This window comes from Crotalus tigris, unplaced genomic scaffold (assembly GCF_016545835.1).
Source record: "Crotalus tigris isolate CLP2741 ecotype Arizona unplaced genomic scaffold, ASM1654583v1 scf7180000019173.45859301935:6455823, whole genome shotgun sequence".
In the NCBI taxonomy this organism is placed as follows: domain Eukaryota; kingdom Metazoa; phylum Chordata; class Lepidosauria; order Squamata; family Viperidae; genus Crotalus; species Crotalus tigris.
Window position 1 is genome coordinate 6,121,005 of NW_024097414.1, and position 22,922 is coordinate 6,143,926.

General features: G+C 51.7%; 3 protein-coding genes across 8 annotated transcripts; 1 reads left to right on the forward strand and 2 right to left on the reverse strand.

The window, feature by feature from the left end:
* Positions 1 to 18: 18 nt before the first annotated feature.
* Positions 19 to 7,077, forward strand: FAM234A (family with sequence similarity 234 member A). 2 transcript variants are annotated; one of them, XM_039360425.1, is made up of 11 exons: positions 19 to 376; positions 490 to 618; positions 702 to 881; positions 1,816 to 1,946; positions 3,044 to 3,176; positions 3,282 to 3,423; positions 3,669 to 3,809; positions 4,074 to 4,152; positions 4,914 to 5,066; positions 6,014 to 6,122; positions 6,318 to 7,077. In XM_039360425.1, the coding sequence occupies exons 1-11, from the start codon at positions 115 to 117 to the stop codon at positions 6,326 to 6,328; spliced, it is 1,470 nt and encodes a 489-aa protein (XP_039216359.1). In that variant the 5' UTR covers positions 19 to 114; the 3' UTR covers positions 6,329 to 7,077. The 2 variants fall into 2 exon arrangements, with proteins under 2 accessions (XP_039216359.1, XP_039216358.1); XM_039360424.1 differs by having other exon boundaries at positions 20 to 376; positions 6,200 to 7,077.
* A 2,344-nt stretch (positions 7,078 to 9,421) lies between these two features.
* Positions 9,422 to 15,664, reverse strand: RGS11 (regulator of G protein signaling 11). 5 transcript variants are annotated; one of them, XM_039360261.1, is made up of 17 exons: positions 15,473 to 15,664; positions 15,281 to 15,377; positions 14,907 to 14,957; positions 14,572 to 14,678; positions 14,288 to 14,339; positions 14,134 to 14,192; positions 13,863 to 13,939; positions 13,695 to 13,776; positions 13,099 to 13,167; positions 12,454 to 12,480; positions 12,047 to 12,108; positions 11,676 to 11,789; positions 10,737 to 10,852; positions 10,510 to 10,597; positions 10,164 to 10,302; positions 9,905 to 9,987; positions 9,422 to 9,821 (listed from the first exon to the last, which is right to left on the reverse strand). In XM_039360261.1, the coding sequence occupies exons 1-17, from the start codon at positions 15,626 to 15,628 to the stop codon at positions 9,695 to 9,697; spliced, it is 1,506 nt and encodes a 501-aa protein (XP_039216195.1). In that variant the 5' UTR covers positions 15,629 to 15,664; the 3' UTR covers positions 9,422 to 9,694. The 5 variants fall into 5 exon arrangements, 4 of the variants coding, with proteins under 4 accessions (XP_039216195.1, XP_039216194.1, XP_039216193.1 ...); XM_039360260.1 differs by having other exon boundaries at positions 9,905 to 9,990; XM_039360259.1 differs by having other exon boundaries at positions 15,182 to 15,377.
* A 220-nt stretch (positions 15,665 to 15,884) lies between these two features.
* Positions 15,885 to 22,503, reverse strand: LOC120315609 (histone-lysine N-methyltransferase EHMT1-like). Its single transcript, XM_039360254.1, has 12 exons — positions 22,262 to 22,503; positions 21,861 to 21,965; positions 21,636 to 21,740; positions 20,954 to 21,108; positions 20,474 to 20,620; positions 20,168 to 20,315; positions 17,778 to 17,855; positions 17,572 to 17,693; positions 17,212 to 17,298; positions 17,022 to 17,100; positions 16,718 to 16,884; positions 15,885 to 16,161 (listed from the first exon to the last, which is right to left on the reverse strand). The coding sequence occupies exons 1-12, from the start codon at positions 22,475 to 22,477 to the stop codon at positions 15,915 to 15,917; spliced, it is 1,656 nt and encodes a 551-aa protein (XP_039216188.1). The 5' UTR covers positions 22,478 to 22,503; the 3' UTR covers positions 15,885 to 15,914.
* Positions 22,504 to 22,922: the final 419 nt, after the last annotated feature.

A 22,922-nucleotide genomic window follows, 5' to 3' on the forward strand; every position in this document is an offset into this window, starting at 1 on the left:
CGCGGGCGCGCCGGTGACGTCACCACCGCAGGGGGTGGGGCCGTCCGGCGCCGCGTCCGCGGAGAAGCGTCCGGCTGGCTGGTCTCTGGGCGCGTGTAGAACGCGGTCCGCCGAATGGCGCGCCCGGAGGCGGAGGCGGAGATCCACCCGCTTAAGGCCCGAGAGGCGCCGGCCTCGCCGGGGACCGAGGCTCGGGACGCCGAGAAGGAGGCGGGCGGCGGCGCGCAGCCCGAGAGGCTCTCGCAGTGGCGCACCGCGGCCTTCTTCCTCTCACTCTACCTCTGCCTCGGCCTGGCCTTCGCCTTCTCCTTCGTCATCCCCTGCCCGGTCAGGCCCGCCTCACGGACGGCCTGGAGCAGGGCTTACGACGACGCCGGTGAGGGCGGGCGGGCGGGCGGGTGGGCTTGCGCGGCGGCGCTCGAGGCCCCGGAGGCCGCGCGAGGCCCGGGCTCCCTTTTCTCTCGCTCTCTCCCTCTCGCTCTCTCGCAGCGGCGTACGCCTTCCTGGCGGCGGGAGACGCCGACGGGGACCGAGTGCAAGACCTGCTCGTGGCCTTCCAGGCCGGCCCCAGCAGCCGGAACATCAGCGGCGCCGGCCATGGCTCTTGCTCCGGAGGAGGTAACTGGAGGGGGGATCGGCGCCGGGGCCTGGGACGCCGGGGCTGCGACGCGGTTGACCGATCCGCGCCTTCCTCTCCGCAGGCTTCGTCCCGCCCTGTGCCTTCCTGGCGGCGCATTCGGGCACTAATGGCAGCACTCTATGGGAAAGGACGGTGGCCCAGGAGCTGCTCCTGATGGACTGCTCGGTGGAACACGGCGGCTCTCCGGCTTGCCTTGTCATCGGGAATCCGGCTTCCCTTGTCCTCCTGGACCTGGAGACAGGTACCTTCCTTTTGAGCCAGGCGTATCAGGGAGATGGACCCATTTGGGGGGAAAGAGGCGCCCAGAAGGGATCTGAAAGCACAACTGCATTGGCATCTCAAGAAGGAAGTCCTGTGCGCCTTTGCCTTCTGCCATAAGAAGTACAGATTTCTTCCTGCTTTGCCAACAGCCAAAGCACAAGCAGTTTGCATCTTGTTTATGTAAATAGGGGAGCTAAAGTTTAGCAGCCATTGGTAGCTGAAGGGTTAGGGTTAACGCCATTCTGGGACAACATGCTTCAGTTGAAGTTCTCTGATCTGATCCAGCATGGGGCTTCATAGATCAGACACAGAATCCTGCTGTGACTCTGCAAAAGCATGGAAATCTTGATCCGCTGGTGGCAAGGATTTTGTTCCTTCTTCAGCTGCAAAGATTCATGGGTCTGCTGTTTTCTCCTCGATGGTAGCACTTTTCTCCAGTCCTTAAAAATACCGATGAAGTGAAAACAGAAAAATGATCTGATCCAGTGTGAAGAGATTTCTCTCTGTCTGGTTCCTCTTGTGGTGAGCAAGTGGAACAGAAGGGCAAATGTGCATTTCTCCTTTTCTTTGTTTAGAAGTTGCATTTCCTCAAGAATTACTGCAAGGTTTTTCAGCCCATCTTTGCAAAAGGTGTTTAGGAGAACACTTGATAAATCTCTTGGTTTCTAATTGGACACCTGTATGTGGGGAGTAGGTGACATTAGAAATCCCAGTTGTGATGGTATGAATGCCAGAACTTAAGATGGGTCAAAATGGTGCCATATGCGAGGTCACATGTTACAGTAGACTTATTCAGCGATTAACTGAAATGAATGCTCAGGGTTCCAGAATCAAAAGCCACTATGTTGGAAAAGCAGACGTCTTCTTACCTGTCAAGGCTTCAGAATCGGAATACCTGATCTGTTTTTTCATAGGCCAGACTCAGTGGAATGAGACAGCCATTTTTGGGGCTAACTCTACAGTCCTGAGTCCCTTACTGAAGATTCCTGATATCGACAGAGACGGTGTGCCTGATTTCTTGGTCTTTGCTGTCACAGGAGAGGAGGTAAGAATTGCTGAAGCAATAGGGTTATCCTGCCTATCGCAGAGGAATTGGCCACATTCACAGCAGCATGGGAGCTCAGAGTCGGAAAAAGAGTTATGCTACATCACTTCTGCACCAGAGCACTCAAAATTAATTGAACAATGACCTAGTCATAAACTAAATTTAATGAGCCCCTCATTTGCCTGCTCTGTAATTTCATACAGTCTTCCACATACTAAGGTATCATGCGTTCCTGTACCCATCTTATTCTACCCCTTCTTTTAGGTTTTTATAAACTTTTTGTTTTAGTATCTTCCAGCTTTTCCAAGCGTTTAACATTGGTGCTGTTTTTGAATCTTAAGATTCCTGCGCAGTAGGCCTGAAATACAGTTGTTGGGAGCCAGTAATTGCAGGGAGCTCTTGCCATCTAATCGCAGCCTCTGGGTTTCCGAAATGCATCCAATACACCCCGTCAGACACTGGGTGCTGGAGTAAAGGGCTTGGGGTTCCAGTGTTCTTTGGCTTAGTGATTCAAACAGTAGTTTCTGGTTGGAGAAATGGCCACCAGTAACTGGGAAATTCCTGCTTTCCGTAGCAGGATTGATCAGGGGAAGGAATGGGAGTAAAGGATTGCATCATCCTCTATGTTCTGTCTTTTTCCTCATCCTTGTTTTACCTTTAAGAATTGAAGTGTTAGTGGGTTGGGGTATTATTAATTGTGGTTGACTCAAAGGGGGATGTCAAGAATTTATGGGAGGAGCAATGCCACTGAAAGAATTTAGAGTGGGGTGTCCCACTATCAGGCTCCCTGGAAGGCCAACAAGGAGCAGCAGGCACAAGAGACCTTCAATCAATCCTGAGGGGCCTTTTTTACACAGCTCAAACTGATACTTTGTCTAATGCCAAAATCATTTTCTTTCCCCAAGCTTTGAGCACAAGTTGTGTTGATGCTGAAAAATGTCTGTAAACCTTCAGGTTATGCTCAACTTATTACATGAACAAGGGTGATCTATTCTCTTATTTTAAGGATCCATGTTTTTTGCTAACCCTTTTGAAGGTAGCATGAATGCCAGAGTGCTGCTTAGGCTGAACTATCCTGGCTCCAATTTTCTCTGCAGACGAAGAGCTTCTTCTTTTCGGGGACATTTGGCACGCAAAAGAAATTCAGCGGAAGCCTGCATTTGCCAGGACTGATTGGGCACCTCTTGTATATCACCAAGAGCGGAGCCCATTACATCCTGTTCTACACAGGTGGGTCCTGTACTTCTAGGGGTGGGGAAGGAGGGCAGCTGGACATTCTGCCCTTCGGCAGCTGGACATTCTGCCCTTGATTTGGACCTTTTTTTCTCACATTAGCGAAGGCTCTTTTTGCCTACTCGCTGAAGGAGCTGTATCGCATGGCTGTGGGCCCAGCAAGCCCAGCCCTTGCCAACCTGAAGGAAGATGCGGATTGGGAGATGGCGATTCCTCACAAGGCCCGACAGGTGCCTTTGGCCAGGTACCTGCTGGAGTCCCCACTGACTTAGGACTTGTGGAAGCCCTTCGTCTTTTCCATTTTCTCTGCTTGCTTCAACCCCTTTTCTTTACTCGTGAAAGCAGAGGACTCTCAATCTGTTGCCATGCAAAGCAGAGGCTTATGACGGGCTGCAGCAACAAGGTTTGACCTGCACTGCTGCCCTAAAGGCTTGGAAGAGGTACATGGCCTCTGACAAGGGATAACAGGTGTTTTTAATTCCTTTTTAGTTCTGGAGACATTCAGTACGTGACAAAGATATCAGAGAAATCAGGGAGCCATATTTTGGTTGCAAGGTCAGCTATGTTGGAGCTGGTGAATGGACAGCAACTGAGTTCGTTGTGGGTTGTTGGTGTGCCACACATCCTGAGGTAATGACAGTATTAGGAATGTTGGGTGTGCAACAGGGCCTTGTGTGAATGCTCAGTCCTCTCCTGAGTTGCAGGGAAAAAGAGAGGACTTTGCTGCCTATTTCTGGTATTTCCTAGATAAGCCACCTCTAGACAGGATGGGCGGCACACGGATCAGATCAGATGAATGAATGAATGAATACACCGGCAAACCTGGGATAGGGAAAGTAGGGTGAAAAGCCGGAGATGCCACCCCTTGAACATCACCCCGTGTCCTGCTTGCAGGGAGCCCATTCTTGGAGCCTTTGGTCCCGATGAGATTGCCGTGGTTATTGAAAGCAGAGTCTCACCTGTGACAAAGAAGGTTTGCAGGGGGGGCCTGTGGGTGGGGTGCAGGTGCAGATCCTTTGGTTTCTTTGGAAGCACCAGTTGTACAGTTGTATCCACTCGAGCAAGGGGTGCTGGAGATGTGTTGTTGCCAATACACACACACACGCACACACAGGCCTTGTATCTCTCCCTTTTTGTCTGCCGGTGCAAAATCCACTAAAATTTTCTGCCATGTTTACATAGTCAACATTGTGCCATCAGCATCACATAAAATACTCAACCATATGATTGGATTTGATAGTGCTTGAGTTAGACCTCCAAAAAGGTCACCAAAATAAATGAGCCATGCTTGCAATATTCCCAGGATTTGAGCTTGTGATGCAGAAGATTACATTTCTTAAAAGACATGAATTGGGTGGTGGCTGATGATCTACCAGCTAATTCCCAATTAGTCCAAACTCCTAAGTCACCTGATCTTTCTCTAGTTCCATATTAGTTAAAAGCTTTTTATTCACCAGACTTTCTGTCTATCACTGACACCCAGTAGAGCCTGGTGATTCCTTTGCCTTCTTCCACTTTCCAAGTGCTGGGATAGAAACACGTATCTGTTCTAACCTATTAGAAAGAGTATAGAAAATATAGTGATGAGCTGCCAGGCCATGTGCTTGCCTTCAGGAATGTTGGGCAACTGCCCAGCCTTACTCTCAGCCAGGTCCTTGGGCTAAAATGGTGGTTGAGAAAGGGAATTACAGCCTGGAGCCCAGCTATCCTTTCAAGTCACCATTTACTCTCTAGATTACAATCGTGGAGGGCAGTTCTGGAGCCATCAAGTGGGAAGTGGAGCTGCTTTCAGAAATGCAGAGTCCCAAGCCAGCCTCTCTTGCAACTGCTGATCGCAGATCCGTTTTCCTCTTTTGGGGCCTGTACCAAGACGAAAGAAATGAAACTGTGAGTAGGGAATGATCTGTGATAGATGGAAATGAAGTGGGGCTGCCCACGATGAGTCTCGCAGAGCCGGCAGCAAGTCGGAAGCTGCATTCTGATCATCACTAGATGTGGGGGAAGGCCTTCCCAGCTCCATTCCTTGTGGGCTTTTCCTTTGGGTTCAGTTCCCCCCCCCCCAGAAAGCTCTGGGGAGAATCTGTACAGATAATGCTTGAGTTTTGGATGTAGGTTGTGCTCATTAAGCAAGACACCTAAATGACTGCCTCGCTCGACCACCACAATCCCAATTCTTTTGTGGTCATTAAACAACCATCCAGCAGTGCCTTAGGATGGGGGAGACCTTGGGAGGTCCAGCGTCTACCGGCAGATGGAAACCTCCGGTGGGTTAAAGGCCTCGGTAGGCCAGGCCCGTCAGTCTGCCCCGCAGCTGGAAAGGTAGCAAAAGAGAAACTGTTGCTGCTTAGGAAGATTGTTTCCACTAGCTTTTCAGTTTCGCGTCATGCCAGCTGGACATGCCTGTGGGCAGGGGAAGAGAAAGCTAAGTGGATCTGCATGTGGCAGGGCAGGGAGAAAGCAAGAGTGGCAGAGCAGGGGAATTGCAACACTTCCATGAGCATAAATGCCACCAGGCTGCCAAGTGCCCGAATTTTGATCACGTGATCACAGGACTGCTGCAAAGATGAGAACGTCAGGCAGGGGTCACAAGTCCTTTCACTCAGCACTGTCCATTTTGGTTACTAAATCAAAATGGTTGCAAGTTGACTAACTGTAGTAAAGACAGCCCTGGGGTGGTCCATCTGCAGTGGGTGCAGCAAATGGAGCAATTGGATGGCCTTTATTGTAGGGGGAAGAGTTTTCACCCATGGATCACAGGAGCATGGCAGCTCCTGGGCATAAGTAGGCCATCCCGGCAGTCTCTTATGGGGCCCTGGCCTTCTCTTCTCCTCCAGGGATCTTGGCATGGAAGTCAGCAGCAGCGGCTGTACCTTTTCCATCCCTCCCTGCCCACTGTCCTCTTGGAACTGAGCAATAGCACTGAGCCCATAGTGGCCTTTGAAGGTGAGTGGATGCTCCAGCTGTTTCCCAAATTGCCCAACCACTGGGGGCTCCTGCTATACTTCCCCTTTTGGTTCTAGGGTTGCTTTTTGAGCGAAGCCGCCATGCCTGTTACGTGCTGCTGGTAGGCCCCCAGGTTGGCAGCTCCCCTGGGAGAGTGATACTCTCAAAGCGGAAGCTGAAGGAAGACATTTTCAGCAGCCACGTGATCTGGCTCAACCAGATGCCCCAAGATACTGACCAGAATGTCCGGGACTATTTCCACCGAATGCGATTCCATACCTTTGGGTGAAGCTAGCCAGGGAGAAGGTAAACCGCACTCGGCTTCTGGAATACTTTGGGTAGTCCCACCACCAGGACTTGGATCCCATACCCTGGATTGTGCCTAGAGGCCCTAGGTTAAACAGCACATAGGGGAAAGAGAGAGACATTATGCCTCCTCTCTGACCATCAGAGATATCTATTCCCTAGAGGAGAAAGATCTTGGAAATGGTGCAACTGGGGTGGGGGCAGTTCTCAGAGTTATCGTGTGCCTGGCCATCTGGCTTCTCTTGGTCATCCTTCCCACTGGAACAGCGGACTCTGCACAGCTTGGCTATATAACTGCATCAGCCCCAGAAGTGCCTTGAGGGCCCTCTCAGTGTCATGATTGGCTTGGATCCTACAATCTCCCTGAAGAATCTGCAGAGCAACCGAAGCAGCTCCATCGGCCTTGGCCACCTCTGCTCCCAAAGTAATGCACCTGGGCTGTCTGATCTCCAGCTCACAGGCACCGAGCAATGCCGGTTGGCTATGTCAGGTACCAGGACATCCAACTGCTCCTTGTTGTCTTGCTGCGGCCAAGCCTCAGGTATGGCTTTTTCGGTCACAGTTCAAAGATGGAGATGCTTTGCAGAGCTGGAGTTCATTTATCTGCCCCAGATAGTTTCAATTTCAATAAATTTAGCTTTGGCCACAATGTTTGGAATGTCATCTGTGCTTCTCCCAGTACCTATAAGAGCTAGGAACAGCCCAGCAGCACCATAGTAGGAATTGGAACAAACTGGATTTCCTGCTGGGGAAAAAATGAGCAGCACGTTTTCGTGATGCTGACAAGTTTGGTTAGAGCTGAACAGAAGGGAGGGTTTTGTGTGGCATACACAAGGTTCTGCATCCCATCTATCCAGCAGATCAAGGCAGTCACTGTGGGGGGCTTCGGAGGAAGCCATCGAAGCTCTACTTGGTCCTTTTGTACCCAGTTATGGGGACCTGGCGGGAGGGGAGGGGGGCTCTCCCTTTTGAGTGCTTTCCTGTCTCTTCTGTGCCAGACACTTGGAGCCCCTGGTGAATTGTATGGAGAGACTCCTCACTAGCCAGGTGGGTCCTTGGGGGTCTTTGGCCACAAAGGAGGCCCACACCGCATTGTCTTTTGGTCTGACCTGCCCTGTTCTGCTGTTGGTGGTGGTTGGCCGAGATGCTGCTCTGCTTTCATAATTTTCAGGGGGGGAGGGGAGCGTTCCAGCATAATCTTTCCTGATGAAGCGGCTTATTCCCAGCTTCTTTCTTAGGCTGTGCTCTTGATACTTTCCCTGCCTCTCACGCTTCAGGCTAAAAGTAACCTCATGTCAGCAAGTAGAGCTGTTGCCAGCCAAGCAGCTCTAACGGGTATCTGTGGAGATCCCCTTTCTGCTTCTCTCCCTGCTTGAAGCCACTGAAACCAGCTTAACTGAAGGGCCTCTGCTAGGAAGAAGCTCCAGACTCACAGCTGTAATTTAACTCATTTTGCCTCCATCTAGCCTTCCCCTTGCTACTTGCAAGTGTTCTTTGGCCTTAAGCTAGGCGAAGTCGGTTAATGTGGCTGGCCGACATCTTTATCCTGAGAAATCTCCCTGATTCTCTAAAATATGCACCTACCTTTCAAAACTGCAACTAAGCAGGAGAGAGACTTTCCCTGTGTTTGTTTTTCTAGAGGGATATATTCCCACATTTGGTTCATTAGTTTATAAATTTGGGTTTTACCATAATGGCTGATTCTGCTTATTTTTGGCAGATTCATGGTGAAGATGGGCATAGGCCTCCTTGTAAAATTTAATCTTTGGAAGAAGTCCACCCATAAGGAGTATGCAACTCCCAGCATTCCACCTTGATTCTATTCAGCCTGGTCTCCCTGCTTATGCAGGAACAGCAACTATGCAATTGTCTGAACATTTCAGATGCATTCACAGAATCCTAGACAGGTCCGACTGCAAGGTGATTTGGGCAGGTCTTCCTCAGAAAGGTGCAGGAAATGGACATGGCCTTGTTTCAGCATCAGACCAGGTTACCTTTGGCCTGGGATAAAATCTGTGAGGGTGGCCTTCTAGCAGCCATTTGGAAGCTGGGAAAACAGTCTGCTCAACTAATCTTCTTAAGTGCAGAGGAGTGCAGAAGGGCATTATCTCCTCCAGCTCATCCGGCCCTGCATAATGCTATGCAAATTAGCCACCAAAGCCGTGGAGGTCCCCTGCACACAGACTGGTTGTGCTGCTCCACGAAGCAGCATAGCTAATGTCCATCCACTTGTTGTTGTTAATTGCGAAGTCGTGTCCTACTCATCGCGACCCCATGGACAATGTTCCTCCAGGTCTTCCTGTCCTGTACCATCTTCTGGAGTCCATTTAAGTTCACACCTCCTGGTTCAGTGACTCCATCCAGCCACCTCATTCTCTGTCGTCCCCTTCTTCTATTGCCCTCCATCTTTCCCAGCATTAGGCCCTTCTCCAGTGAGTCCTTCCTTCTCATTAGGTGGCCAAAGTATTTGAGTTTCAACTTCAGGATCTGGCCTTCTAAAGAGCAGTCGGGGTTGATCTCTTCTAGGACTGACGGTTTGAATCGCCTTGCAGTCCAAGGGACTCGCAGGAGTCTTCTCCAGCACCATAGTTCAAAGGCCTCAATTCTTTGGCGCTCAGCCTTTCTTATGGTCCAACTTTCACAGCCATACATTGCAACTGGGAAAACCATGGCCTGGACTATACGCACTTTTGTTGGCAGGGTGATGTCTCTGCTTTTTAGTATGCTGTCTAGATTTGCCACAGCTTTCCTCCCCAGGAGCAAGCGTCTTTTAATTTCTTTAATTTCCATCCACTAGGTGCTCTTAACTAAGGGTTAAGCAGGAGCTAGCTGGGCAGAAACTTGGCAAAATCAGGTCTACCGGTCACAATGAGAACAATAAATGAATGAATGAAAGCAACACTGCCACCCCCAGATAGATTTGGGGGAGGGGGATGATGGCTGATACTGGACTCTAGTCCTCTCCATCCCCAGTGAGATGACAACAGCCTGGGTCAACAAGGGCACTTTATTGTGGGTGGGATGTTCCATGCACTGAGAGGCAGGAATGCTGCCAGCCTTGCTCAAAGAGGGTGGAGGCTTGGCTGCACTAAAGATTAAGCCAGAAAGAAAAAGAAAGAGAAAAAAAGGGGGGAGGGGGTGTAACCAGCAGTAGTCTTTTGTCCAGGTGAGTAAGAGAGAGGTCTACATCTTGATGCCTGCTGGGGTGGGGGCAAGAGGCCTGAAGCATCCAGGGAACAAGTGTTTTGGGGGAGGGGGAGTTCCCCTTAGCCTCGCTCTTGGGGCCCCACCTGGCTCTCTTCCTCAGGCCTCACTTCATGGGCTCCAGGAGCGAGTGGACAGGCAAGGCTTGTGCTGGAGTGTCGCAGCTGCTTCCTCATGAATGGGAATGCCCTGCCAGGAGGCAAAACAAGTCCATCAGCAATGGATCTCGACTGGCTTTCTGGGAGAGCTTCCTCCAAGGTTGACCCACTCACCGCTTCTTGGTTTCTGGTGGCACAAGGGCCTCAGCAAGCAGCTTCTTGTAAAGCTCTGACTTCAAAAAGCGTGGGTAGGAGTCCTGCTGGAGGAGAAGGGGCAATTTAGAGAGAGACCTTCCAGCCCAAGAGCAGAGGATGCAACATCAGCCTGCTCTTATTGCTGGTCTGGCCACAGTCAGGCCTTGAGATGGGTAGCACAGAGAGAGAAAGAATCAAAGAGCTACGTCGCTCCCTGCCTATCTGGTAGCCTCAGGACCTTTTTCATCAGCATGTAGATGTGCATCTCGGCATCGTCCATTACGTAGCGGTGGGGGGTCTTGATGCCCTTCAAGGTGTGCTCCATAGTCTTGCTGTCAAGATTCACCCAGCGGGTGGCACTGGGCGCTAGAAACTCCCTGGAGGAACAGTACATGAGAAACCATGCAGATGGGAAAGCAAAGCCCTAGCAAGCTCTGGGGGCCAGATGAGAGTGAGGAAAGGTACAGAAACACAATGGACACACATGCCCCAGAAGCAAGGTGGAGTGGCCATCCTCTGATTCCCAAGTGGAGCACAACCTCAGCCCACTATCCTCCCCGCTCTAAGGGGAGAAAGCCACCTACTGGTAGATGGAGTCCACAGCTTCTGCAATGTGGGCCTCTTCACCCAGGCGTAACTCTTCACAAGCCTCCCAAAACATCAGGTTCTCGGCTGCGTGGGAGAGAAAGCATGCCCCGAGTTGACCAAGCAGGAAGAAGGGCAGAGCCCTTGCTGGCTTCCTGGGAGCGGGACGGACCTTCCTCGCAGGTCTTCCTTTTCCCTCCTCAGACCCAGCAAAGCAAGTGCTCACCACTGAACTCTGTCTTGAGGAACTCCAGGAGTTGCTCTCGGCCCAAGATGTCGCCCATCAGCTCACTGAAGCCGAAGCTCCAGCGCTCCACCCGCAGCTTGGTGGGAACTGTGACCCTGCAAGGCAAAAGGGTCTTGGGCAGAGCTGCTATGCAATTCGGGTGTGCTTCCTGGCTCGAGGTGTGGATGGCAGCCATCGCTGGGGAAGCCATTGCACAGATACAATTTGTGTGCCAATTATGCCCATTCCTGGAGCTGGAAGCCTTGCTCACTGTCAGTCATATCTTGGTTGGATAATTGCAATGTGCTCTACAAGGGGCTGCCCTTGAAGACCATCCAGAAATTAGAGCTGCTACAGAATTCTTGCGAAGTATTGGGCACCTTTCAGCTCAACTAACTTATACCGTTGCTAAAAGAGGTGCACTGGTTCCCAGTTTCTTCCTGAGTGTAATTCAAGGTGCTAATCATCACCCTACATGGCACAAGGCCAAGCTATCTGCAGAACTGCTGCTCCCTAAGGATATCTGCCTGTCCCCCAGATCAGACAATGGGCATGCTCCAGGTCCCTTTGTCAAATGCTTCCATCTAGTTAGGTCTAGGAAGAGTGCCTTTTCCATAATGCCCCTGTCTTGTGGAACACCGCCCTTGAGCAGTCCCTCCCCCTCCTAAGTTGCTGGAAAACTGTTAAGAGCCAGCTCTTCCCACAGGCGCCAGAATAAAAAGGCTGTAGCCCTGGAGATGCCACACTTGGAGGGAGGCTGTTACACTGGACATCGTGTTTTTCTAGTATGTTTATTGGAATGTTTTTATCATTGTTAGCAGCCCAAAGTTTGTGTCTCACAAAATGGGTGGCATATAAATATTATCAATACATAAAAAGAGCTGAGCATCAATAGCAAAGACACCCTACTTAGGAAAGCTGGGCACACCAATCTCTTACCGGGGAGCATTCATGGCCCAGTATGTGATGTCATCAGTGATCCATGGATTGCTTGGGAGGCAGCCAGAGATGATGGGGTCGTGGGATATATACTGCTCATTGAACTTGAGATATCTGCAAAAAACAGTGGAGGTGGGGAAAGGACCAGAGAGCTCCCTCTCTCTGTTCAGAATGATGGAGAGGACAAGCAGCAGCCAAGGTGCCCCAGTCGGGGATAACATAAAGTGGGACATAAAGAGGCATTCAGAAATAAACTCATTCATTTGGCATTCTTAAATGGTACCGGTCACCGGGAAGAGAGGAGAGCAGAGCAGCTGCGTTAAAACTCTGAGAACAAGGCTGAAATTGCCAGCCATGAGCTCTCCACTCACCCTTGCAGGCAAAGGGAGGACTTGACGCGCATCCTACTCAGGGCAGCACAGTAATAACGGATCTGCAACCAAGGACAGAGAATGCCAAAGAACAAGTGCCACCAACTGCCAACTTCCATCGCCACATCCAGGTGGGAAGAAGCCCTTAGGAAGACTGCCCTGAATACTCTGCGTGCTTGTGCATGTGCATGCACACACATTTTCTCCTAACAAGGGACACTTGCCTTTCCCTTCCTGCTGCCTTTCCCCTTAGACTCCACCCTTCCCCTGTGCAGGAGAAGGCCAGGCCCATCCTAAGCAAACCTCCCTTGTTCCCCGAGTTTGGACTCCTAGGGCCTCTAACCTCCTGCCTTTCACCCACTGCCATAAATGCGCATGTACGCACACACACACACACACACACTCACCTCCTGTTTGTAGTAGTCCATGCTCTTCTATGAAAGAGAAAAGAGTGAAACTCATAGCCACACCAGCTGGAAGCTCTCTTGCAGCCATCCACAATTTTTGTCCATTGCTTGCACTGACTTGGCCCCCTATTTGTTTGCTTCTTAGACAACCTGAGCTACTTTTAAATGATTGTTTGAAAGCCTTTTGAGTGGCCTCACCAGCCCAGATACGTTCCTGCCTTTCTCTCAAAACCCCATTTTCCAAGTTGATGCTGAGAGTTAGTAATGCAGGGGCGGGGAGGAAGGAAGAAGCCCATACAGCCCACAAACAACAGTGCAGATCTCGGAGGTCAAGATGAAGGATTCGAGTGCCAGGAAATGAACAAGGGAAAGGGGGGAACCACAAGCCAAAACCACAGAGAAGGACCCCAAGAGTCCCCCCACCACAGCCTTTGACACAGACGCTGATTGGACAGGAGGCAGCCACAATTAAGGATACAACATCGTCCCATCTTCCCAAAGGGGAATCAGCCAAGAGGTGGACTACAAGCCAGAGGGTTTTTCTCCCCTCCTTTTCCAGAAGGCAAGGAAGGCCAGTTCAGCTGTTCTCCAGCTGCCTCAGCAAGGGAGTCCGTCACACACACACACACACACACACACACTTACCAGCTGTATAGGCGTGAGGGAGTGGCTCCTTAGCTCTAGCCCCTCACCTCTCACATCCAAGACTCCCCCCTGTAGGTGAAGCAGAACAAAGCCTGGCTGACTTGCCATTCTCTTGCCCAGGAACCCTTCCCGGGCCACCCCCCAATCTGCAATTCTGCAACTCACTCCCAGGGGGACATTGGTCACCCCTGAAGGGGGACAGAAGCTGCATCATTTGGTCCCTCACCTAATGGTGGGGCAATGCAAATGCCCAATATTTTACCCCTTCCCCTAACGAAGTACAGAACTTGCTACAAGCCCCATTCTACATTCAGGCTACATGCAGAAGGCAGTATTCATCTGTCACAGGCAAAGGGAAGCTTTGTGGGCAATGGGAAAATGCCTGTATAAATTTGCCGTGGAAGTTTCCAGAAGGATCTTCAGCAGCTGAGAGATAACACCAACTATTTGGCTGCAAGTGCTGGGCCCAAGACCCTCAAAGCATAAAGAGAGCCAAGAAGACCAGTGCAACTCCTGACCACTCTTCCCCCGGTGCCCTAACTCAGGACAAAGGTGGTGGTGGCAGATGCACCCAGCCTTCTCCTCCTCCCACTCACCAAGGGCCTGTTGACAAGCCAATAGGCTTGTTCTTGGCACTCAATGACAATCCGGTCAGCCCTCCTCCGCTGTTTAGCTGCCCTGTGGAAAGGCAAGAGTTGCAACAGAGCTGCTGCCTCCCTGCTCCCCAGTCCCAAAGGGGCAGACCTTTTGTTCCTGCAACTCACTGGAGCTGCTCCCGAGCCTGCATCACCACGAAGTCCCAAATGTGATTGATCCTCTTGCACAGTTGCTTATAATCCTCCTATAGAAGATGGCCCACACCGTCAGACGAAGAGAGTCAGTGCTCTCCTCACAGCTCTGGAGAGAAAGGGGAGGAGAGGGGCTCCATGCACCCAGGGGAAGGACATAGGCTGCCAGGGGGTCTCCTTCGTTCAGTCCTCCAATCAGTCACACTCGCTAGTCCTCGGGATTCGCTTAAGCCCCAGGCATCCTTACCTTCTCAAGCTCATGGAGTTCACCTTGCTTACGAATATTCCTCTTTGCCAAATAGATGGCTGAAACGGGAAACCGTGACCTCAGGCGTGCTGCAGCTGAAGGGGTGCCCAAAGGCTCCCCTGGCTACTGGGCATAAAACCACTGCCCTACTCACCATAATCAAGGTCGGTGGCCAGCCACTGGGTGCTCATCCAGAAATAGGGGGTCTGTAGGCCATAGAGGGAGAGGCTCGGTTCAGCTGCCCCTGTGGCAGAAGTAGGGGGCCTCTCTGCTTGAGAGTTAGCCAAGGTCTTCTCAGTAGTTCTTCCAAGGCCTTTGAAGGCTAAGAGGAAGGACCCTTCCAAGCCATCTACCCCTCCATCCCTTTTAGTGACATAGTTGAGTGGTCAGCCAATTCCATGTCAGGTCTCAGAGGGGTCCTGGTTCACCCTAACCTACCTGGAACCTGTAGGGAGTGTCATCCCTTCGCAAGACCAGAGTATGAGGATCCTTCAGAGAATAGATGTAGCCATGTTTCACAAGCAGGTTTCCCAGATGCAAAGATTCTAGGGGAGGGAAAGGGGGGGGGGTTGAGAGTGTTGGCTGAGTAGCTGGGGAGGGGAGCAGCCTTTCCAGGCAGCCAAGACTCCCGCCGAGCGACCTTCCTCACTGGGCCAGGCTAGATAGGATATTTGCTTGCCTCTAGCTGGGCTTCCCCAATCGCAGAGGGCAAAATCAAGGGGGGCAGGGGGGGAGGCCTGCCAGCCTGATTAAGCCCAGCCCAGCTAGCTCACCTTCCTCCAAGATGTTGTATTTCTGGATGAGCCACTCCACAATGTCATTCCCTAAAAAGGAGAGATGCTTGGGTGGGGGCGCTGGTGCAGCAAGAAGGGGCCGGCTGCCAGACTGCACTCAGGAGGTCCCCCCGACCCCGCCCAGAGCTCCAGGTGGGGAAGGGACCTTCCGTCCCTAACAGGCCTTTCTCCCCGAGGTCTTGCAGCAGCCTCCGCCTCCCGGCTGCTTTCGCCTCCGAAACCGCCCAAGAGGGAGCCGCGGGACCCTTCCTCACTTAGCGAACGCCGACCCGAGGCGGCGGCTAGAGGCCGGGAGGCAGCGCCTCGGGCGGGCCTTACTGCGGTCTTGGTCCGGGGAGCCGAGGAGCACCCACCGGTCACGGCGTGCGGGATGATGCTGAGTAGCAGCCGCTGATTCCGCAACACGACGCCCAGATCCGGGTCTTGCATGCCAACCACGACGCGCTCCATCTACGGGGCAAGCATCCACGGCGGCTCAGCGCCCCGCCCGGGGCCGACAGCCGGCAGGCCAGCCAACCAGCCGGCCGCCCCCCACCCCATCCCACCTTGGCGAGGCACGGCAGTTGGCGGCGGGGGGCGCCCCCCGGGCGGAGAGCGCCGATGGTCATGGAGGCGGGCGGGCGACGGCTGCAGGTGGCGGCGCGGGCGCTCGAGCGCTTCTGCAAGCGGCGAGGCGTCCCGGCGAGCCTCTGTGCTGCCATCTGCCTGCCGCCCGGGACGCCTCTCCTAAGGGCCTCTGCGCACGTGCAAAGCGCTGGTTCCGGCAGACAAACGCGCGCGCTCTGGGGCGGCTTTCAGCTCGTCGCCGCTGCCTTGGCCGAGCGGAGCGGTGGGGTCGGCAAAGGGACGGGAGTCAGCGAAGGCGGGCCGGGCCCGGTCGCCCCCCTGCCCGGCATAGAGACACACACACACACGGAGATGCGCGGCGGAGCTGGCGAACTCTTTATTGGGGTGCTCCGAGAAGCGCAGACGAAGCCCCGGACAGCGCTAGGGCGACCGAGCCAGGCGGGACCGGGTGACCCTCTTCGGAGGGCTGGAGCGCTTTGTCTTGAGCGCGAAGCCGCGGAGCGGAGACCGTGGCGGGCATGAAGAGCTGGGCCCCGAGCCGGGGTCTCCGGCGGCCGGCGAAGGAAGACGGGCGGGACTCCGAGCCAAGCGTCTGCAGCCGGGGGAGCCGCAGAGGCAGGTGCAGTGCCAGCTTTTCACCTCCCAGAACTGGTCGCCGTAGTCGAATCTGCAAGGGGAAGCGGAAGTAGAGGCCGTCTGGGCGCCGCCCGCGTACCCGCTGCCCGGTCGGCTGGGAAGCCGCGCCCGACCAGGGAGAGCGATAAGGGAGGCTGGCAAAGTAACTTCGTTCTCCCTAATCTTCAAGGCAGGTTCCAACGATGGTCCTTTTGCAGGCAGAATTGCATATTCTCCAGAGATGGCCCCATCTTTATGCCCCCACCCTTTTCCCCAGAAGCCTTCAAGGAGAAGGGAACCACCACCACGCCTTTAATGTCTTCTGTGACATTATAGAACTTATAGACAAGGTAGAAGGAGAAATGTTTTCGTCTATGATAGCAAAAAATCTGGAATTGCCTAGTGCCATTCCAACTGCTCACGAACACTTATGTCTTTTAATAAAAAAGATTAGTCTTAGTTAATCAGCTATCAAATTCCTCCTGGGAATTTTTCATAGTCAGCCTTAACATATGTCCCTGCGTAGGCTCTGGGCCGAAGCATCCACTGCTTCCACTGCTCTCAAGTGGGGTTGCCCTATAAGAACTGGATCTGGACCAGTCACCTACCCAAGTTCTTCACCAGCTGGGATGGCTCGTGTGCTGAAAAAGGCAATGCCAGGGATCTCATATCCCAGGGCAACTTGTAAGGCCACCAAGTTGGGTTGACATGAATGATTTAGGAAGCGCCCGACATTGCCATAGTAGCGCCCATCGAGGCAGCACTGTTGCCCATCCTGCAAGAGACAAGCTATGAGCTCAGAGCTACTCTGGCATTGACCTCTTCCTAGAAACATGGGGACATAACAAGCAGTGCCCTTGCTTCCAACTCCCTTCCCCACAAGTCACATCCCCTGAGAAAGGCAGATTCCACCTGCATGTCCACCACAAAGTAGTAAGTATCTTCCTCTCTGTGTGCAGCCTCAGTGTTGGAAATCAGCTCCCCAAAGTACCTGGCAGAGAGGAGAGGAATGAGAAGGCAGTGAAAGAGGTGGGTTGCTCTGCCCTTCCTCCCAGCCCCTCCTCCAAGGGGCAGGGCAAAGAAACCCCGCTCCAGAACTCACTGGCAAAGGAAAGCTCCACGGGGCATATCCTGTACTGTGCGGACGCCCCAACCCTTGGTAGCTGTCCTGTAAAGTTGAAGCTGGGTTCTGCAAGTATAGAAAAGGCCTCTGATTACTCCCTTTGCAGAAATATGTTGCTGTAGTAGGACAACCTTGGGAGAACAGATCCCTCCCACTCATACAGTTAAACTAGCTCTGCAAGGGAGGGAAGAGCAGCCCAGGGTGGTTCCTAGGCACCTTGAGCTGATGGAACATCAGTCGCTGATGATGATGCTTGCCAGACAGGCCTGGAGCTTGCCATGGACACCTTAGGCTGCCCCCAGTATTCCAGCAGGAGCCAGGACACCTCGGCACACTCACCGGAGACCGCGTTGCACCACCCGGTTGGGGCAGGACCTGGAACAAGCGCACAGCATGCTGCATTCATAGATGGATCCCATCTCAGGGGCTGTGCCAGTGGTATCCAGCCTGAGTTGGCCACCCTGCATTGGGAGGGAGGAGAAGCTGGCTGGCACTCAGAGTGGTAATATCCTCTCAGCAGGCAGAGGTAAGCCTGGGCATCTCACCATGAAGGTCCAGGAGCACTGACTGCGCAGAATGCAGGGACAGCTGGCCATGGTGCAGCCTCCATCACACCTGCAGCCCTGAAATTAACCAAAGCAAGAAGCCAAAGGTCAGTCTGGCACGTGTCCCTCTCTGCGGAGAGAGTTAGTGAGATGTGAATCCACCAGATACCCACTGGCAATCCAGCCACTTTCTTTTCCCCAAGGATAGTAGAGCAGCAACTGCATGAAGAAAGATGCTTCTGGCGATTTCGCTGTTTCTTACCACAGCTGCTACTCTTCCCACAAGGGACTGCAGCTAAGACCTGGCCTTAGCCAACACAATTCTACTGCTCAGCGTGGAAAGTGAAAGTTTTTCTGGCAAAAATTAATAGTCGGTGCCACTGAAAAATCAAGTTTGTTTTTATTTCATTTCCATCGTGTAATCATGGCTTTCAGGAGCCACATGCTGTGCAGCAGTTACAACTTCTGAATCAAGGTTACCTCCTAAAAGCTGAATTACTAAATAGCCTTTAATATGCTCCTTTCTTCAAGCTGTGGAGAAACTGCTATGGGTAAAGTTTCCCCAAAATGGTGAAAAGCCTAATAGGGGGAGAAAGGATCCCACCCAATGCATGTCCTTTGAACTACAGTTGATTAAGGGATTTCACGCCCCATATTAAACTTTCAATAATAGAAGAAAGTGAGTCTCAGTAAAGGAACTAGGTACTTTTTGCATTGCATTTCTTTTCTTTCTGTATTGGGCTTAACAGTTTTCTCTCACACACCAACATAAGACAAAACCAAGAATGATGATGTATGAATCTCTCCCTCTTAAAATAATATTAAATGTGTATTTTATGAAGTGTTTGTATTGACTCCAGGAAGGTTAATCCTGGAGAAAGAAGCCCCAAATCTCCTCATTTTAAATAACAAGGCTAGTTTTGAGAAAGCAAACTCGCCAAGGGTTGAAAGAGAGGTTGCCAACAAACCTTTCCCAAGTGGTTAGAACAAGGAATAAAGACAGCTGGAGTGGAGACTGCAGGGCTTGTGACATACAGCCCTCCTGGCTGAAGTCAAACAAACATTTGTCTGCAGCAAAAACAAACTCCCTGCTTTGCTGCACATCCAAGCAAAGTGATTGCATGAAGGGCTTTCTGGGCCCAACCAAGGAGTCAAAAGAGAAACGACTCTCTTCAAAGAAGTGAACAAGAGGCCATCAAGAACAGCTTTAGGAAGAAATTCTTCACAAGGTTTTGAATCTCCAGTGAAGGAGAAGAGAGCCTAATGCTGTAGAGGTGATGCAGTTTTTATCTGCAAAGAAGCTGAACAAAATCTGTTACCAGTCATACCACATATGCTGACTCGCAAATGCCAGTCTTCTGGAAGCAAAGATCAGAAAGGGATAGCACGGCTGATAAGGTTCATCAGGTACCCAGAGAGGTATCCTCGTCTCTGTGGAGACTGATAATATCACATTGAATTACTACCAGTCTACACCCACAGAGAGTGAATTCTGGTTTTGGAAATGGGGCTAATAAAAGATTAGTTTTCTAGCATTACCTGGGCAAAGGAATTCCCTAAAAAGAGCCTTCTTGTTTTTTAAAAAATAAGGGAAAATAAAACAATTTTGCGGTTTGTGCCACCCACCAAATCAAATATGTTCATGATGCTTCTTAGAAGCAAACTGGCTCTCCCAAAGGGCATTAAGTTATAACTGATAGGGGCTATAATTACCCCAACGTGTGCCAGAAGACAAACTCTGCTAAGCATGGTCCTAGCAAATCCCTAGCCTGTTTTGTGGCAATTTTCTCCTTCAGAAGGTAAAAGAAGCCACAAAAGGATCCATTCCCTTTGATTTGATTTTAAGCAACAGGAAAAAATTAATTAAATAAGTGGCAGTAGCAGGAACCCTGAAAGACAGCAATAATGTTGGAGATCTTTAATTTTAAGTGAAACTTAACTTGGTATGCTGAACATAAATATTGGACTTCAGAAAATTATGTTTTAAATCCATAATCTACAGTCAAATCCAGGACAGGAAGCCTACAAGATGACATACATTCCTCCAAAGAAGGATTTCAGTATTACAGTTGAACAATTCCAGCAACAAGGAAAAGAGAAGATAGTAGAAAAATAAATGTGATTACATAAGAAACTCAGTAAAAAATCTGAAAATGCCCAAAGACATGTCTTGCAGGTGGAAAGAAAGGCCAATGATGAAGCATATATGCAATATCTTGATTCAAAGGATGCTATCACAAAAGCTAAAGTTTGGTTCCTGCCTTCCCTTATGTGCTTGTGTGTGTGCACACACACACATGCACACACACACCAGATAATGTGATTCAAATACTAAGCAGGCATGCCTGTTCTTCCCATCCCAAAGGAAGCAAGGAAGGAAAATCTCTTACCTGACTTTGATCCCAGGCTTTTGTGGGAAGAAGCATTGAGCCTGACATGATGTTCCCTGTGATGTAGAGGAAATCCCTGGGATAGGATTCCTGGTCTACCATATTGAGGCAAGGAATGGCAACTTGCTCAAAGCCCCGAGAGATGTCCCTAGGAAGAGAAGGCAAGGCAGCAGGCGGGCAGTGCTGAGCGCTGTCTGCAGTCTGAGAAATGCCCATCAACTGGGAATATATTTTTGTGAGATAGGCAGCAATATGTATATATGATAGGTAGAAGAGAGGGAGGGAGGAAGAATGCGACTGACTCACCTGCTGAGTATCTGCTCTACCTGACTTGGCAACTGGCCAGAGAAGGCCTGCAGAGCCCTGCAGGAGGGGGAGCTGACCTGGGTGCATTGCTGGGGCAGCTGCCCTGCTTTGTTCTTCAGAGAGACTGCGCCACAGGCCAGGAAAAGGCTGCAAGATCAGAAAGAGGCCAGGGCCCTGGGCTTTGTGGTCCCTGAGGAGAACCCCAAAGAATTCCATACAGTCAAAAGCATCTTATTCCAAGATATTTCCCACTCCACAAGCAACCCCTCCCATCCATCCTTGGGGCACACCTAGGATTGGAATGTCCCAACAACTAAAATGAGTTTCTCACAAACAGGGATGAGAGTGGACAACTGTCCCATTGGCCTAGAAGACTGAGCAATTAACCCCAGGCCTGGAAGAGGGCTTCAGCCTTACTCCAGAGCTGTCCCCTGTGTAGTGACCTAACCGTGTGAAGACCTCCTGCCCCTCTTATCTCACCTGAGGCATTCATGGCACTTCTCTTGGGCTGCCAGGTGCAGAGGTGAGTTACCCAGATGGTTTGTGGCATTCAAGTCTGAGCCAGCTTCCAGCAGCATCCTAGCAATGGTGGGTAAGCCAAAATAGGCTGCCCTGTGCAGGCAAAGATTCCCCTCCTGCGTGGGATCAGAAGGGCAGAGACCCCAGGTTGATTTGGCTCAAGGCCCTGCTCTGAAGCACTTTTCTGAAACCCCAGCCCCTTAGGAAGAGCAGTGGGAGAGGGAGAGGCCTGCTGCCAAGCTGCTTCCCTTCTCAAAGACCGGATGGGTAAGACCTTCATATGAAGGGAAGAACTTCCAGACAAGTAGAACAGAAAGGCTGGAATAGTCTAGAGGGTTTTGGAAAAGTTGCTCCCCTTTGTAGGACAGGGCCCAGAAGTAGGGACCCTCTGCCCCTAATATCCCCTCCTTTACCTTTGCAGGGCTGTTGGGGCCCAATGGCCCACTGCTACAAGATCCATGGGGCTGAGCCTGGAGGTGCAGTTGGAACCAAGCCAGGTGTGGCTATGTGACTCTTTGGGGCACTTGGCTGGGTCTTGCCCTTTTCCAGCCCTTTCAATATGTACCCCCCTTGGTTTGTATGAGGCAGCTGCTGGATGTGCCCCCTTCCCCTTCCTTCCCCCACTCCCCTGTCTTGTACACACTTTGTCACGGACATCTGGGTCTGCCCCATGGGACAGCAACAGCTCCACCAGTCTCTTGTGCCTGTATTCCGTGGCCCAGAAAAGGGGGGTTCTGCCAGTGGCATCCTGGAGGAGAGCCAAAGCAAGAGGTAGTCTCGCACTGACAGCCATCTGGTCAATCAGGCTGCTGGGTGGATGCAGGAAGGAAGCCTCCCCCTCCTCGGGGCTCTTGCCTCATTGCTCTACCTGGCTGTTAATGGCCCCTCTTCCTTGGGAGAGGAGCTGCTGGGCCATGTCATAGCAACCCTTCCTTGCAGCTGCGCACAAAAGGGCTGCCGTCTCATCTTCCTCCTGCAGCAGGAGATGCTCAAAGCAATTAGAAACCTCCCAGTAAAATTTGCAGTGACATGCAAGCACCCGCACACACACGCGCACGCACACACACACACACACACACACACACACACACACCATTCCTCCAGCCAGCCTTGGTCAAACTTAATTGCTGGGCAGGACTCAGTTTAAGCAGAGGCAGAGCTGAGCCAAACAGCCTGAATGAAGCCTCTCGCGGGTGCTTCAGAGGCCAAGAGGAAGGGAGGCTGATGCCATTCTGGAGAGCTTTCTGCCACTTCCTTGCTCCCCTTTACCTGTCTTTCAGGAGAGTCTCTGTTAAGGCCTGACTCTTTGCTTTCTGCAGGAAGGAATTCACAACGGATACAGAGTCTGATATATTGCTGCAGGAGACTGGCCCTACCCCACCCCTTAGAAAGCAGCCAGTTATATGCTGCCCAATGGATCATGGACCAGCTGACTTGCTCTGCATCTGAGACAGCCCATCCCCACCTTTCACTTCTGTCCCCCATTCCAGACCCAGGGCTGCCTCACCATTCAGGCCCATGCTGCTTCCTAGCAACACTGAAAACTGTTAAAGAATTCAGCAGTTGACCGAGGTGATGGACATTCCACAGAATCGTCTTGGGTTCTGCCCAGGCTGGGTAGTACAAGAGAAAGATGTTACTGGAATACCTTGGTACTGAAAAGTGCCATTGCCTCCTCCTGCTCCTCCTTCCCCGGCATTTGGGCCATTTTTGTGTCACCCTGAGGAAGCAGCTCAGGCATCACCCGTAAGGGGACTGCTGAGAACATTTTGGAAGAAGACCTTCCAGGCACAATGCCCAGTCCCTAAAGTCTGCTGGGAAGCCATGGAGCTTCCTCCTCTGACCCACTGGCATTCCTGAAAAGAGGGCAGGAATGAGGAGCAGCACATGGCTGCCCTTGCTCTCCCTTCAAGGACTGAAGCCTTCGCTT